Source organism: Amphiura filiformis, chromosome 14 (genome assembly GCF_039555335.1).
Source record: "Amphiura filiformis chromosome 14, Afil_fr2py, whole genome shotgun sequence".
Classification (NCBI taxonomy): Eukaryota; Metazoa; Echinodermata; class Ophiuroidea; order Amphilepidida; family Amphiuridae; genus Amphiura; species Amphiura filiformis.
The window spans coordinates 52,459,998-52,476,287 of NC_092641.1; the positions used below are offsets into that span (position 1 = coordinate 52,459,998).

At 37.6% G+C, this 16,290-nt stretch overlaps 1 protein-coding gene across 1 annotated transcript; it reads left to right on the top strand.

The window, feature by feature from the left end:
* The first annotated feature begins 1,838 nt into the window (after positions 1-1,838).
* On the top strand, positions 1,839-10,498 carry LOC140170287 (uncharacterized). Its single transcript, XM_072193656.1, has 2 exons — positions 1,839-2,641; positions 7,154-10,498. The coding sequence occupies exons 1-2, from the start codon at positions 2,326-2,328 to the stop codon at positions 8,125-8,127; spliced, it is 1,290 nt and encodes a 429-aa protein (XP_072049757.1). The 5' UTR covers positions 1,839-2,325; the 3' UTR covers positions 8,128-10,498.
* The last annotated feature ends 5,792 nt before the right edge of the window (positions 10,499-16,290 follow it).

Sequence of the window (16,290 nt, forward strand, 5' to 3'; positions counted from 1 at the left end):
AGCTGCATCGTAGCATTTTATTGACTTTATGGCATCTAATAGAACGGTTAATTTCATTGGCAAAATATCATTTTGGCAGATATTCTAGACTCTATTATAGTGTATAAAATGTACTCAGATTAAAAGTACTATCGCATGCGTATCAGATAACATGATATGTATATGAAATGTAAAGAAGGGTAAATAAATCTCAAATCAGTACTTGGATCTGATTGATGCAAAGTTAATGTCATACCGATGACGTGATTTCCTCAGTCTGTATTGATCTATTAAATTATCCGATTAAATATTTAAACATTCGGTTTGATTTTCCCTGACTTTTCTCTAGTCCGAAGGGTCGCTAGTCCAAAGGTTCTCTAGTCTGAAGGCTCCCTAGTCCGAAAACCAAATTAAGTTCGCCAATCCGAAGGTTCTATAGTCCGAATATAGAATAAAGGTTAGGGTTAGGGTTTGCGAGCTTTATTCTATGTTCGGACTAGAGAACCGTATTATTATTCGGGCTAGCAAACCCTCGGACTATAGAACCCGATGAATTTGCCGATTACAGTTTGGAATATATCGTATTCGGTAACATTTCCTTAAAAATATAGATTTTCTGCTAAATGTTAACTTTTAATAGTATTAGGTGTTTATATTAACTTTTAATTTTAATGGCACCACTTGACCTATCCTGACAGACCATGACACCCATTAACCCACCATGACGCCACTTTATCCACCTTGATATCCCTTGACCCACCAGGACCCCTTGCCCCGACACAACTTGACTCAATACGACATTGGACATCATTTGACTCGGCCTGCCACCCATTGACCAAATATGACACCCCTTGACCCAACATAACAGTCGACACCCCTTGATCCATCCTGACACCCCTTAATTCTCCTGAACTCCCTTTCGTGGCACTTGAGTACCAAGGATCCAAAATCAAAATGGCAAACAATTCCCTTTTTAAAGGGAATTTTATCAATAAGTGACATTTTCAAATTGACGTATAACTGACGTATATTTTATCGCATCATCACTACAAAAGGAACCTTAAGAAGAAGAGGAGCAGTAGATAATCTCGTGGTGGGATGCCCTTATACAGACCCAGAGTTGCACAATTTGACATATTTGTTAATGTCCAGGTCATACGCACTGGTAATACACTTAAAAAATAATGAAAGGTCAAGCTGTTCCCTACGTAATGTAAGGGGGGGGGGGGCAAGTTCAATTGGTACAAGCGCTAACGATAGTCCAGATCAGGATAGTGCATAATGAATTTGGAAGCTCGTCTCTGGACACCGTCCAGTCACTCAACATTGTGTCTGGAGTCACTCAAGATCACTCCTGATCAGGACAAGATACAGGGCTTTGGTGACTTTCACAGGTGCATTAAAACCTTAAACATTAAAAGCATTAAAAAAGGCGCTTAATTAGACCCAATTTTATATGCACTTTTTGATTACATTGTTAATATGAGTATTCTAGGCTAGTTTTGAACATATTTCAACTCCAAGATCTTAAATGGATTTAACAGAGCTAAGTTTAATGTTGTTCATGAAATAGTCAAAATGAAATGGTTTTCGTTTTCTGGAACTTGGAGGGATGAAAATTTAATCCCAGGTGCTGCTCCAATCAACAAGCGCATTGAGATCATTCTGGAGCAATTGGCAATCATCAACACTGTCAATATTAATATATAACACAAAGAGGAGGTGACCCAAGATCGATCCCTGCGGGACACCGTAAACCACAGGCAGCCAGTCAGAGTAAGTATATACACATTTTAAAAATATTAGATAATATCAAGCATCTAAAAAGTTCAAATTGTTTCATTCTTCTTTATAGGTTGAAGACGAAGCGTCACGTTCTTCTCCTGCAACATCGGGAATGACATTTTCAGATCTAAATTTTCATAAAAAGCTTGGAAGAGGCAGTTTTGGTATTGTGTATAAGGTAACATTTAAAAAGCCGTTCTTGAATGTAAAGGTAGGAGCAGCAAAAAGCATTGCAGAAGAAGACTTAAAAGAAGAAGCTTTGCTCATGAAAAATCTCGATCATCCAAACATTGTTAAGCTTTACGGCGTCTTGGATGGTCACATGGGCACAAAGATCTTGTTACTTGAATACGCGCCAAATGGTACAGTCCGCGACTATCTACTCAACACGAAGGATCTGAAAACTCCGTCAAATTGTTGAAGAAATGGGCACGAGAGTCCGCCCTAGGGCTACAATATCTGCACCAAAAACGGCTCCTGCATAGAGACGTGAAGGCTTCCAATTCCCCTGTCTTTGAAGACAATGTCTTAAAACTATCTGACTTTGGGCTTGCAAGAGAAATGGCCGACTCAGAGACTACGTCGACCGCGAAAGGCACGTGGCGTTACATGGCGCCTGAAATCCACAAAGATGACCACTTCTCCTTCAAGAGTGACATCTATGCGTATGGAATGCTGGTGCTAGAGATAGGCACAGGAAAGCCTCCATTTGATGGAATGGAACCTCTACAAGTAGTATTCCGTGTAGGTGGAGAAAACTTGAAGCCGACTATTCCAGCGGATTTCCCTAAAGCACTGGGAGTTCTCATATGGCGTTGTTGGAATGCAAACCCAAAATATCGCCCAAGTCTAGCAGAGGTACTGGATGTGATTGATGGTAAGAAATTTTTGTTGTTGTTGTTGTTGTAGCTTAATACAGTTTTTGTTAATATTGTTGTTATGTCAGGCAATGTAACCGCTTAATATTGTGGAACTGTCAAAGATTTTTCTTTCGATTCTTTCGTCAAGCCCATTTTTAAACTGCCACTATTGCCAGATGCATCGATTTGATTTGGCATTGGATTTCACAAAATACAAGTCAAAATATAACGAAAGGACACCTGATTCGATCATTTTAAAGCAGCTGTGCACTCTCAGACATACATATAGTAAAATTGCCATAACCTCTTAAATTCTCACACAAGTCATAGTAGATATAAATACAGATTTGGTGTAACAAACATGGAGAAAATCACAAAAAATAAGTTTTGGCAATTTTGGTTGTTGTTGATAGTCTTTAGTAACAGTAAACAAAATACACGCTAGATATTATGTTTCAGCCAAAGCTTGACAAAATTCTTAGGGACTATTCATTACTAATGCCGAAGGTGGGCCGAGAGAATGTTAAGCTTTAATGGTTAAAAATACCTATCCCCCTATTCCGATGAATCATTTAGGGGGATGTACTGGGATGTACCGGGACAACAAAACAATGTCATTTTTTAAGATATTATTTATCGATCCTTCTTGTAACTGCTTGCTAAGTTTCAATTCGTATCGTAAAAGCAACTTGACTTTTGAGCGCAAGATGACAGTGGTGTCAAGAATGTTTTTCTTATTGTTGAACTTATTGAACAAAAGAAAGATATTGAAAATTAAATATTGTACACTGAAAATAAATCAGTTTTAGAACTTCTAGAATAAAAATATTTTGCATTTAGGCCTCATTTGGATTGTGTTGACTTGAAATCGCTGCTTTATGATTTTACATTTCTGACTGAACTCTTGAAATAAAACTGAACAAGTTTTATTATCAGAATAAAATACTGCCACATGCCGTTGATCTGCTATGGTATGGCTGTGCCTTCTCAAGCGCTCCACGAAATGCACGGTGGCTGTGACAGTGGTATAATTAACCTCGTGTTGCATTGAGCTTGCTCAGCAATGCGTGGAATGATTAAGTACGTAGGACGTGAACTTGACATTCACAGGGGTACTAGTAGAGAGTACATAAATTATGCCATGAAAAGAATATGTATGATTACAGGTAAGTAAAACCAATTCACACAAGCAAAGTTTCTACTATGATCGGTGACGTTGGTTGACCGGTCACATGACCCAGGGAGTAGACCCGAACCACGTGACCTGATGAGCGGCCGATAGACGTCTGGCAGATGGTGTCTTCCCTGGTCCTTATTCAGGTCCGGTGCTGTGGCTTGGATGTATATTGTCTCCTTTACGCCTCTTTCGAACCATCAACTTTCAGAGTCTATAATTTTCACATTCTGAGATGTGAAACTATTTCTTTTCTATTTTACTTAAAAATAACTCGCGCGGTAGCTTTGAGACACACGATTATTTTTTATTATAGCCTAATATAAAGTCGAAATTTGTGTTTCTTTACCTTAGGGGTCAAATCAAGTCAATTAGTTTCAAAAGCACTGAAAGCATCCTGCGGACTAACGGTTGTCATATATAACATTACACTCACAGATCCTCTTTTTGTCTAATATCCGGTTACTCATACCATTACATATGTAATCAATATTAATAATCAACTTTATTGTCAACATTAGCATATGTGCATTATATTGTTAGTTCAGCAAATTGAGGTGCAAAAAATGTTTCGTATTTTGAATGTTAAAAGCCTGATTGGAATAGATAGGAGGCTATATTTTAACTAAGGGACTGTGCATTAATTACTTGGGCAAATTGGCAGCGAATCGATGAACCTGAACCGTTGCGCAACATTGCAGCATCTTCAATATCATTATTATTATTATTCATGGTTTATTCAAACACACTCGCAGCCAAAAGCTGAATTGCTGTGAAGCTCACATATAAAAATATACAATATACAACATGCAATAAATATGATATTAAAGAACAAAATTATAACACACATTAGACCGAATGGGCCAAACTCCCTCTCCGCAACCAAATCCCAAGGTGGGAAAGTCCTCTTATAAAAGAGAGGACAAAAGACCTCGGGAAAAGTTTGCAAAGAGGGGGCCTAGTCCCCGGACAAAAACATAACCAATGAGCTGGTAATACAATCTAAAGCATAAATAAACACAAGAGCAATATTGCACATAAGTTAAAATTACAATGTTCAAATGACATATACCATAGCAAATAATTATTAAGCATTATTTAACAGGTTGACCATGTAAGGAATTGGGCTGTCACGGTATCTATTTGTGCGCCACCTAGGAAGAGTGAGTTTGTGTCCATTTCTAAGCTCACGGCCATGCATTTTCACCCTTTCTTCAGGGAGCCATTCACGAAAAGAATCGGATTCCATGAGTTTTTGAGCAAATTCAAGACAAATTTGCAGATCACGTTTTCTTTTAGTTTTGTTTTTCTCACACGTATTTTATTGACGTGGGTACGCGGAAACTAGCCGCACTTTGTCACAGCTGATCGAAGTCTCCAAGTTCACGGATGCGAACAAAAATCATCTTTAAATTAAATCATCTTTAAAATGTAGTTCTGACTTGATAATCTTCAATCATCTCAACTAAGTATTCTTCAATTATCTTTACTAAGATTGGGCAACGTATGACATTTTTCAATTGTTTTTTTTTTCGATTTATTGATAAGTATAATTATGGAAAATAAGAGGAGCTATTCATGAGTAGGCCCATTAGTGTTTTGTTTTCCAGAGGGAACAGAGGGAACAATTATAACATGTGTAATTAGTATTACTTTTACTCTTGTTTGTCCTGATCAGTTCTGGTCTGCTTTCATGATCAGTCCTGACCTGTTTTATAGAGGGAACAATTATAATAGCTACCGTATTTTTCTATAGTTAAGACGCGAAATAAATAAATAAAACGCTCTCTATCACGAATGATATGAGGAACACGAAAAAAGGGCATCACACCCCATAAATACAACATGAAAAAATATAAGAAAGCATACCACCAGTAAAAAAATAGTTAGCAAATAAAATTATGAAAAAATGTGTATGATGATAATATACATTTAAAACAAAGCAAAAATACTTAAGACTCGAAATAAATAAAGTCACGAGCTATCTTGTCAAGAATGGAATTATAAACCAATCCATGCAAGACTCAACACATACAAGTACAGCTATTTTCCAAGATCAATTAGGGGGTGGAACGCAACAGGAGAAGAAACAATCAAGGCAAGCACAATTGACAGCTTCAAGAACCGGCTCAATAGTGCAACTAAACAGAACAATTAGATAGAGACACGCGCCATATATCCGCGACCATGACCCAAAAAGTTGGTGAACTGCAGCTAATAATCTGTATCTACCGACTTAACCAAGAAGAAGAAGAAGAAGAAAAAGGGGAAAATGAAAATAAGTATAAGAGAGCATGTCCCCCAATAACAAAAACCGTTCCAATTTGACTCAATCCCTTTTGTTAGCTAATTTATATAGGCCTACTGTCAATATATACGTACATTACAGATTCATGTAAATGCCTTATAATACATAAATATACTGTATATAAAGTAGATTTTGTCTTAAATACACGGCTTTTGGCTGAACCACTAGCAGGTAATAGCACATCTATGACAATGACAAAGGTACCAAAATCTGAATTTTGATCATTCTGACGATCGTCCAAATTGTTATGGTCGCTAAAATGACCCAGACCAAAATCACCTGCTTTCTAGTTCACGAAACAGCAAACACACTGTTTATTATATAACAACTTAATTGATATTTATTAATTAGTGAAGTATATGGCTGTCAATCACCTAACAATACCGAATCATACAATAACTAAACTTAGAAATATTACACAGATATCTTTTATTACAATTACTTATCTAAGCCTGGTGATCTTGATTAGCTGAAGATCTGATGAGATTCCTTTGATGGTCTCAGTTCTTGACCCAAGATCTGGCAACTTCCAAGATCCTGTCTATCAAAGGTAACCCCCTGGTTTACCACAATCCCAGCCAAAAGTCCTGATTACTATGTTTTCACTATCCTAGCTGCTATGCTAGTGCTTCCAAATGGTCTTCTATGTTGATTGTAAGCTCCTCTCTCGAAGATATCTTGCGCAAGCTTTCTGCTCCACTTGACTGACAGATATCACATTATGTTAGTACAACAAAATACCAGAGTTCGAAGATGGAGTTATTTGAGTCTGCCGCTTCTTTGAGTCGATAGGACAATCGAGCACTATTGTCTCTACTACCGCTTTAGGCGTATTTTATTCTCTCCAACACAAGTTTGAAGACTTCAATTATGGTAAACTTTATACCAATACTGTCTAACATAAATTTCATAGAGTTCCCTCTTAGAACTTCAAACAGCTTCTCCTAATCAATTCCTATCCAGGCTTTATATACCATTTCTTAAGTTTTGGCAGTGTTTTCATTCGTTGAATCTAATGCATAGATTCCAATTATTTTAATACTATAGGTTTAGCTGATGAACCAGTGACATTCCAAAAGCAAGCCAGCGATACTGCATCTGCGTCAGTGAGTTCACACAGCAGCAATAATTGGCGTCTCATCAGGGAATTTGGCAAGGAAGGTGAAGCAGAGGGAGAGTTTCTACAAAATGGCGGAATCGCGGTATGCAACAATTCGGATGTGGTAGTTACCGACTTTCCTAATTGGGATGAAGACAAGCATCCACCACGACGCGCATACGTATTCAGCCATGGCGGTAAGTTCAAGTGCACGCTCCATCCACCAGACGACAAACCTGAGGCACGGATGATATCACCTCAAGACGTAGCTATTACATCACGAAGTGAAATCGTAATAGCAGATACAGAGTCTCAAAACGTGAAAATTTTCAATGAGAAAGGTACCTATCTGCGAATGTTCTCTGTGCTATCAGATGAGAATCAGACCACTATGGTACAACCATTCTCCATATCAGTTGCGTCCAATGGTGATATATTGGTGAGTTGTGTGACAAGAAAGGTGATCACCATACATGATGCAGATGATGGAAGGTTGATCAGCACTGTCAAGCTCAACATCAAGCCACATTACATGACAACCAATAACAATCAGCAGATCTTTGTGTGTGATTGGGCGGTCAAGAAGGTCCACGCAATAAACTACGCAGGTGATGTCATCTTCTCATTGGAAAGTTTCACTGTTGACGGAAAACCAGGTATGCCAGCAGGAATTACATATGATGAGGAATATCACATATACATAGCTGTAATGCACTTTAATGCAGACAATGATTGCCCCTTTGCTAATACTGGACACATTCACCAGTATTCACATTGGGGTAGGTTCGTGAGGTGTATCATTACAAATATGTACTCTCCTCGTGGAGTCACCTGGCACAATGATACGATCTATGTAGCCAATGCCAGGTGTGTATCCATGTATAGACGAATCCAACGAGCCAAGTCATGGTCAGGATTTTAATAAATAGTAAGCACTAGACAATAAGCACGGGTGATCGCTAGTTTATTATAATTATTTTTCAAGCAATTTCAAATATTGATGACAGTTTTGAGAAGCTTGTATCTGTATCAACTTTTACCCATCTTAAGGAGAGCCCCCTTTTTAGTAAATGTTTTCCCAGTCTCACCAAAAGACCCCAACAGTTTGGAACTGGTGTTGGCACATCAAAGTCACTTCCAAAGGCGACTGTCCTTTCCCTCGGTGGTTGGGTGGCAGGGTGCCACTAAAAGGAACGTTATTTCAGACTATTTTAGAATTTATCTGGACATTAACATAAAGAAATTGCTTCTTTCATGGAAAGACTCATTCTTTTCTCGAAAATGACGCCTGCTCTTAGGGAAAAAATACATAGTTTTTTCATTGAGTTTTCGAATTTTAGGTTTCTTTTTCAGGTTGAGATTTTCGTGTTTTGTGTTAACGCAATGAATCTCAAGTCTAAAACATTTCATATCACACTTTTGTTATGTTTATGTCTTCCATTTGAATTGATTACTTCCTTATACACATCGGATGCTGAGACACATATTGAAAGCAATATGTGACCTGTTCTGACAAAAACCAGGAAGAAGAAATAATAAGTCAGTTTGATGCAATTTACCAAAATTGTATAATTAGAAATACATAGAATAAATGAGTGTATAATTGATATAGTTAACAGCTATTTAAAAAAGATAAATCCACTTTTTCTAGAATTCCATGTACACCGCAACCAAAAAACTTTTTTTAATTGTACCGATGTGCAAATAAGTATCTTTTAAAGGACTTTTGAAGGAAAGGACCACATAGCATTTCATTGAACTTTGCACTGAGCGTAATTTAATTACCTTGAATATAGCCTATAAAAGCTCATGAAGACAAATCGGTCAATAGACATGTTTTTACATTCAACTTTCTCAGTGTGAGATTTCCGTGTTTCGTGTTAACGGGCCATATTAAAGGCACTACAGGAGATCTTCCAAAAAAGAACAAAAGGTACAGTTGTTAAAAGAGCTTCCTACTGAAGGAAATAGGTATGAATGATTTTGTAACTTATTCAATCACTGGTAGTGGAATTGGATTTAATAAGTTTACTTTTTAGTGCGTGGTACTTAATTTGTTGTTTAAAGTGTACATGATATTTGAAAGATATTATATTAATGAAGCTTAGACAGGGTCGCATTAATTTGAAGACATACTGTATAGCATGAGAACGTCTTGTATATGTTATGCTGGATATATTGTGCAGTAGCTATATTGATGAGCACCTGATCTCTTACCATATCATACTTTATGCTATAGAACAATTCATTTCATTGGCATAATATCATAAAACCATTCTTGTATCTTTTATGCTAGTAACTGTTAGTTCATTACCACTAATTGCCTATCACACAGTTTTCAATGGAAATATGCATAATTTCGGGCGAAATATTATCATATTTAAAACTCAGTGATTTAGATGCCAAATGATTAAAAAGTGATTATAAACTCAACATAGTTTGACCTGAGACTTTTCTTGAATCTTTCTTGGAAATACCTTTTAACATTGGAATCGTAACGCTTCTTCCTTTTAAATGGCAGTGCGCCCTCGAATCTGAACGTTACAATTAGGTAGGGCGTATATTTACAATAAACCGATGCAGTGAGGATGAATTTTGGTAATAATTATTTGAACAAAATTGTCATATAATGAGAGAAAATATACCATTTCATAACATCAAACTCCAAAATGTACTTTTTTGCTATATAGCTTGATAAATTTCAGTGATTTTAAAACAGCCTTTTCAGATGGCCGAAAACAAGTAGTTCCTCTTCGTATTTCCATAATTATATTATTGGTATATAACCTATAGTGATGAGCAGCTGATCACTCATCAGATAGCACGATTCATTTCATTGACAGAATAATTATCATAAAAACGTGTGAGTTCTTGTATATTCTATGCTCATTCCATTGTGTAGTATCTGTAGTGATGAGCGCCTGATCACCAATGAGCTGCCTCGTATCATGCTGTATGGCTGCAGATAGAACGATACGTTTTATTGGTAGAATATCATAAAACCTTTATTAAGTTCTTGTATATTGTATGTTGATTACATTGTGAAGTAGTTATAGTGAGTACCTTATCAGTAATGAGCTGCATCGTAGCATTTTATTGACTTTATGGCATCTAATAGAACGGTTAATTTCATTGGCAAAATATCATTTTGGCAGATATTCTAGACTCTATTATAGTGTATAAAATGTACTCAGATTAAAAGTACTATCGCATGCGTATCAGATAACATGATATGTATATGAAATGTAAAGAAGGGTAAATAAATCTCAAATCAGTACTTTGATCTGATTGATGCAAAGTTAATGTCATACCGATGACGTGATTTCCTCAGTCTGTATTGATCTATTAAATTATCCGATTAAATATTTAAACATTCGGTTTGATTTTCCCTGACTTTTCTCTAGTCCGAAGGGTCGCTAGTCCAAAGGTTCTCTAGTCTGAAGGCTCCCTAGTCCGAAAACCAAATTAAGTTCGCCAATCCGAAGGTTCTATAGTCCGAATATAGAATAAAGGTTAGGGTTAGGGCTTGCGAGCTTTATTCTATGTTCGGACTAGAGAACCGTATTATTATTCGGGCTAGCAAACCCTCGGACTATAGAACCCGATGAATTTGCCGATTACAGTTTGGAATATATCGTATTCGGTAACATTTCCTTAAAAACATAGATTTTCTGCTAAATGTTAACTTTTAATAGTATTAGGTGTTTATATTCCCTTTTAATTTTAATGGCACCACTTGACTTATCCTGACCCACCATGACACCCATTAACCCAACATGACACCACTTCATTCAACTTAATATCCCTTGACCCACCAGGACCCCGTGACCCCGACACCCTTTGACCCACTACGACAATCGACATCGTTTGACACAGCCTGCCACCCATTGACCCAATATGACACCCCTTGACACACCATAACAGTCGACACCCGTTAATCCATCATGACACCCCTTGACCCTCCTGAACTCCCTTTCGTGGCACTTGAGTACCAATGATCCAAAATCAAAATGACAAACAATTCTCTTTTCAAGGGAATTTGATCAATAACTGATATTCTCAAATTGACGTAAAAGTGACGTATATTTTATCGCTTCAGCACTGGAGAAATGGGTATTTGGTAACCTTGAAAATAAGGACTCAACATTTATGATTTTTCTAACTAATGTATTACGTGTATGACTCCCAGGTTATTGTATTCATTTTTTTCATTGAAGAACCATATTAGCCTTTGACCAACCATGACACCTCATGACTCACCAAGACACCTATTGATTCTCCATGATACCCCGTAACTCAGCATGATACCCATTGACCTACCCTGGCATCCTTTGACCCACCATGACACCCATACACCTACAAATATACCCCCACTGACCCAAGCTGACATTCTTGACCCACTTTGATACCCCATGACCCATCCTGATACCCCCATATGGAAAGGATTCGATTCTCTTATAAACCATCATGCGCACAGTTTCCACCTCGATACGCATGAGCACACATTTTCATCCAAGAACTTCCAAGCAGAGAACAACAAGCAGTGAATGTCTCCACCACATTCTTTGATTACACTTAACGATTGAGTGCATAGCAATGTAAGAGCTTTGAAGTTTCTAGCTGAAAAATGGGCCTCTTTGATTGGTTTTTGTCGAAACCTCAAGTGTTCCTTTCATCCAGTCAGAATTTTTGTTATATCAAACGAAAGCTATCACTTCCCCCCTAAACACGCTTTCAGTCACTAGGTCAACAGATAACGCAATTCAATGTTATAGCAAAGGCAAATGTGGAAAAATGCTTTGACCAAAATGTAGGTTTTAAAAGTCAAAACCTCAAGTGTTCATTACAATATTTTTCAAATTTTATGTCATTAAATGAAAAAGCAAATCTTGTGCAAAAAGTTACTATTTTCGCCTGTTTTGTCATACTGTTGTAAATTCAATGAACTATGACAAATTGATAATGTTGGCCCACTACGACAATCGACACCCCTTGACACAAGCTTGCATACTATTGACCCACGTTGACACCCCTTGATCCACACTGACACCCGCACGCCCAACATGATGCCCCCTTGCCCCCCCCCCCCCTTTGTACCCTTGACCTACCTTTACACCTCTTGACACATTTCATTCCAATACCAGTTCCATCCAGTAGAGGGTGCTGCAAATTCTTCTTTACATAGCTTTTCTTCGGTTGAGGGAGCTCGAGGGTTAGCATTAAGTCAGCCCATCCAGCATCAAATAATGAGACACATAATGTTATGGGTTACATAAACGAGATCCTAATGCTCGATGTAAAGGGTGTCATTCTCGCCCCATGTGACATCTGCATAACTTTCTCGGGGTGGGAAAATGCCTTAATTGTCTTAACTCAAGAACCGCAAGACCTATGGAATCATAAATCCTGAATATTAACATATTAATATGAAGAAAAACACTGCAGTTTTTTAGTTAAATGGCTCAAACTGGCAAAAATGGCCCCTGCCATCCTACACGTTTTAATCAAACAATTCCATTGATATTTACCGTGCTTTTAGCGCCGCTATGGCCACTTAACGTCAACATCTTGGTAATATCGTCATATTGAGAATGATGGCGTTGTATTGCTGTTGCTGATGCACCAGGCATCTTGAACACAATTCGTAATCAATCCAGGAAGAGGAACAAATTTAGCTTTTAATAAAATACCGATTGTGTCAAAATAACTTTAATAGCAAATAAAACTTTACCATAGTATCAGAACAAGCACTGACTCCAGCTCGATCCTCACCCCGCGGGCGTAGCCGGAAACATTTGCGGGGATGCTGATTTCCTAAAAAACCTTTTTCGCCTACAGGCAAACAGCGTAATTAAATTTTGACATTTCTTGGTACATAAATACATTTGACTCTGAAAGTGGACCTTTTTGTCACTTTGCCCCCCCCCACTATACCCCCCCAACGCCAAAGGCTAAGACATCCCCCTTTTGACCCAAATAGCCCCATTTGCGACTGTAGCGAGTATATAAATATAGGGCTTTTTATGTCTTTTGGTCAAAAAAGTTTCAAATTTGAAGAAAAAAAAACTAAGTCCACTTTTTCAAAAATTACCCATAAATCCTGGTTACGGTCCTGACTCACGGTTTAACCTACATCCCACAACAACCTCTTCAATTTATGCATACTCACACACGATTCACGCACACCCACACCCCACCTAAATCAAAGCAAACACTTCCGTATGCTCTGACGTATGCTGGTGTAAGGCTAAATGGATAACCGGAACAACAGCACAAGTTAATTCGAACCAATTACTTTAAATATTTTTATTTCGCAATCAACAGAATAAATCTACATCGCTCGCGCTAGAAAATGACACCAGGAAGTAAAATTGTTGCTAATTGACTTAAATCACATCAAGACTACACTGGGAAATCTTAGTGGGCGTCTGGTTACTATTTTAAGCAGTGTGTCTCAACAAGGTCTCATTAATGCTCTGCGTGCTATCCATGCGCTTCAACGGAAAAAGTTAATAATTTTGAAATATTTTCTCAAAATAGCAAGAGCTATCTTAAGAACTACTGAACCAATACTAGGCTTGTTTGTACTCATTTTAATGCATTTTTCATGCTGATTCCAAATATGGTCATGAATATTTACATATCTGAAATTTTTGAATTAAAAAAAAATTGAAACTTGTCGTCTGCAGTCGACACCCGCGTGAAGAGAGTTAATGAACACAATAATTTTGTATAGGAACGTGGGTGACTGTTATCAAACAAATTACGTATTCCTAAATAAGATTTCCTCGTACACCACGTCTTCAGGCGCTGTTATAACGGAATACGATGATGACGTAAAAACGAGTTGTATATTCTACGCTTGAAATGTTATCAATGAATGAACATGGTATGACTTGTGAGGAGTGGCTTAGCGAACAAACCAAGAACGATAGCAAAAGGCGCGGCAACGCTCACTGAACATAATTGACAATCGCCAGCGACAGATATGAAGTATAAATCGGCTTTAAGTGAAAATACAATTACGATCCACCTACGCATTCCTGTGCGTATTTTTAGGATCCTCAGATTGGGTAAACAAAAACATCGACACAAAACAAATACCAGCGCGTACTTCATATGCAAAGAACTTTCAAATGTTTCAGATTAATTAAAGCCTTGAATTTCCTGTCCAAATTGAATTTTAATTGTTTTGGATCTTTTTATTCTTTGTTTTTGTTTTTCTTTTCTTCATTTTACTTTTGTATTTCTTTATTGTCTTCTTGCTCTTAATCGTCATTACCTTCCGCCATTTTAACGCCCGTGCCATATGCGACGACTCGAGTCACCAGAGAGTATTTTTCATACCGGACTATGGCTTCACAAAATAATTAATGACAAATTGGTTGTGGAAATTACTGAACTGAGCCAACCTTTCGTGATAATTCCCCCCCTCGAAAGTTCATTCACCTTCCCACACGCTAATTTATCTTTAATATAATTTATACCATTTTAACGTGTCACACCGACATCGCCTGGCTAATAATTACTTGGTACAGTAGCCAGCCTAAATTTACTTCAACATTCTTGTCCATTTCATGTCCCGGTCCCCAAATCTAAAAAGGGGAAGTTAAAGGGAAGAGGTCGTAAAAAACTAAATCAAACCTTTTTGCCAATTCCTGTGGTACTTGGGAATAGGCACGGACCTCACAACCCACAACAAATGCAATCTAATCAAAACAACCTTCGTCAACTACCTAAACAAAATGACAAACTTCTCAATGTCCGATTATGGAACGCTCGTTCTGTACGCAAAAAAAAACCGTGTCGATTTGTGAAAACATCAGCTCCAACAATGTCGACATATTTGTGTTAACTGAAACGTGGTTAGCCGAAAATGATCCAGTTGTAATTCGTGAGCTGCGTCCAGAAGGGTACTCTTTCTTAAGTTTTCAAAGGAAGAATAATCTTAGTATTCAGAGGTCTCAAACTGGCATTGATACAACATCATTTGAACATGCATGTGTGGTTATAAAGAAAGTTGGAATAAGAATTGTCTCCGTGTATCGACCAACACCTTCAAAAGTAAATGGCCTGAAATTAAGTCAATTTCTTGATGAGTTTGAGACATTCCTAAATAAGATCAGCCTTTCTCCAATCAAGACAATTGTGTTGGGAGATTTCAATGTACATGTGGACGAACCATCTCACCCTGGTACTACTCGCCTCATTGAAACCTTATCTGCAAATGGCTTTCACCAACACATACGAGAACCTACGCACATAGCAGGACATACCTTAGACCTTCTAATTTCCCGTCCCGTCTCAAATATTTATTTAAGCTATAACGTGCCTCTGTTTTTCCACAGAAAGGCCAAAATATCTCTAAAAAGACTTTTCTATTTACTGGAATCCACCTACATTACATCGTGATTTGGCGGTGTACGCCCTTTTAGCAGCAGAGTCATCTCGTTTACCATAAACTCTGCTTTAGTCTTATTTAGCTACAGGTTATGTTAATGTTTTAAATATTCGGACTATAGAACCTTTTTACTAATTCGGACTAAAGAACACTGTATCCTTTTCGGAATATAGAACCGTTTTGCAATTTCGGACTAGAGAACCCTTTTTTGAATTCGGATTATAGAGCCTCTTTCTGTATTCGGACTATAGAACTCTTTTTAAAATTCGGACTATAGAGCCTATGTCTATATTCGGACTATAGAACCCTTTTTTAAATTCGGACTATAGAGACTATTTTCATATTCGGACTAGAGAACCGTTTTTAAAATTCGGACTATAGAACCTTCGAAATAAAGAATCATCGGAATAAAGAACCTCTTTTCAATTTTTTTTTTTTTTAGAGAACCTCTTTTAAAATTCGGAATAGCGAATGCTATGAACACGTGTTCGGACTAGCGAACCTTCGGACTAAAGGACTTTCAGATTATAGAACCTTCGGATTATAGAGCAGTCCCCGGGCATGGGAGCCAGAGGATCGATATTCTATTATGATACATTAAAGTAGGCTTATACGTCCCGGTACGCTTGTCCATTTTCTGCATGGCTGTTTCTGTTATGAACTTACGCCCCTCTGAAATCAAGC

Excerpts from the sequence above, each read along its gene's own strand:
- LOC140170287 (XM_072193656.1), top strand. The coding sequence starts at position 2,326 with ATGGCCGACTCAGAGACTACGTCGACCGCGAAAGGCACGTGGCGTTAC. Across the intron at positions 2,642-7,153 it reads GGTACTGGATGTGATTGATG|GTTTAGCTGATGAACCAGTG; the intron begins GTAAGAAATTTT and ends TTAATACTATAG.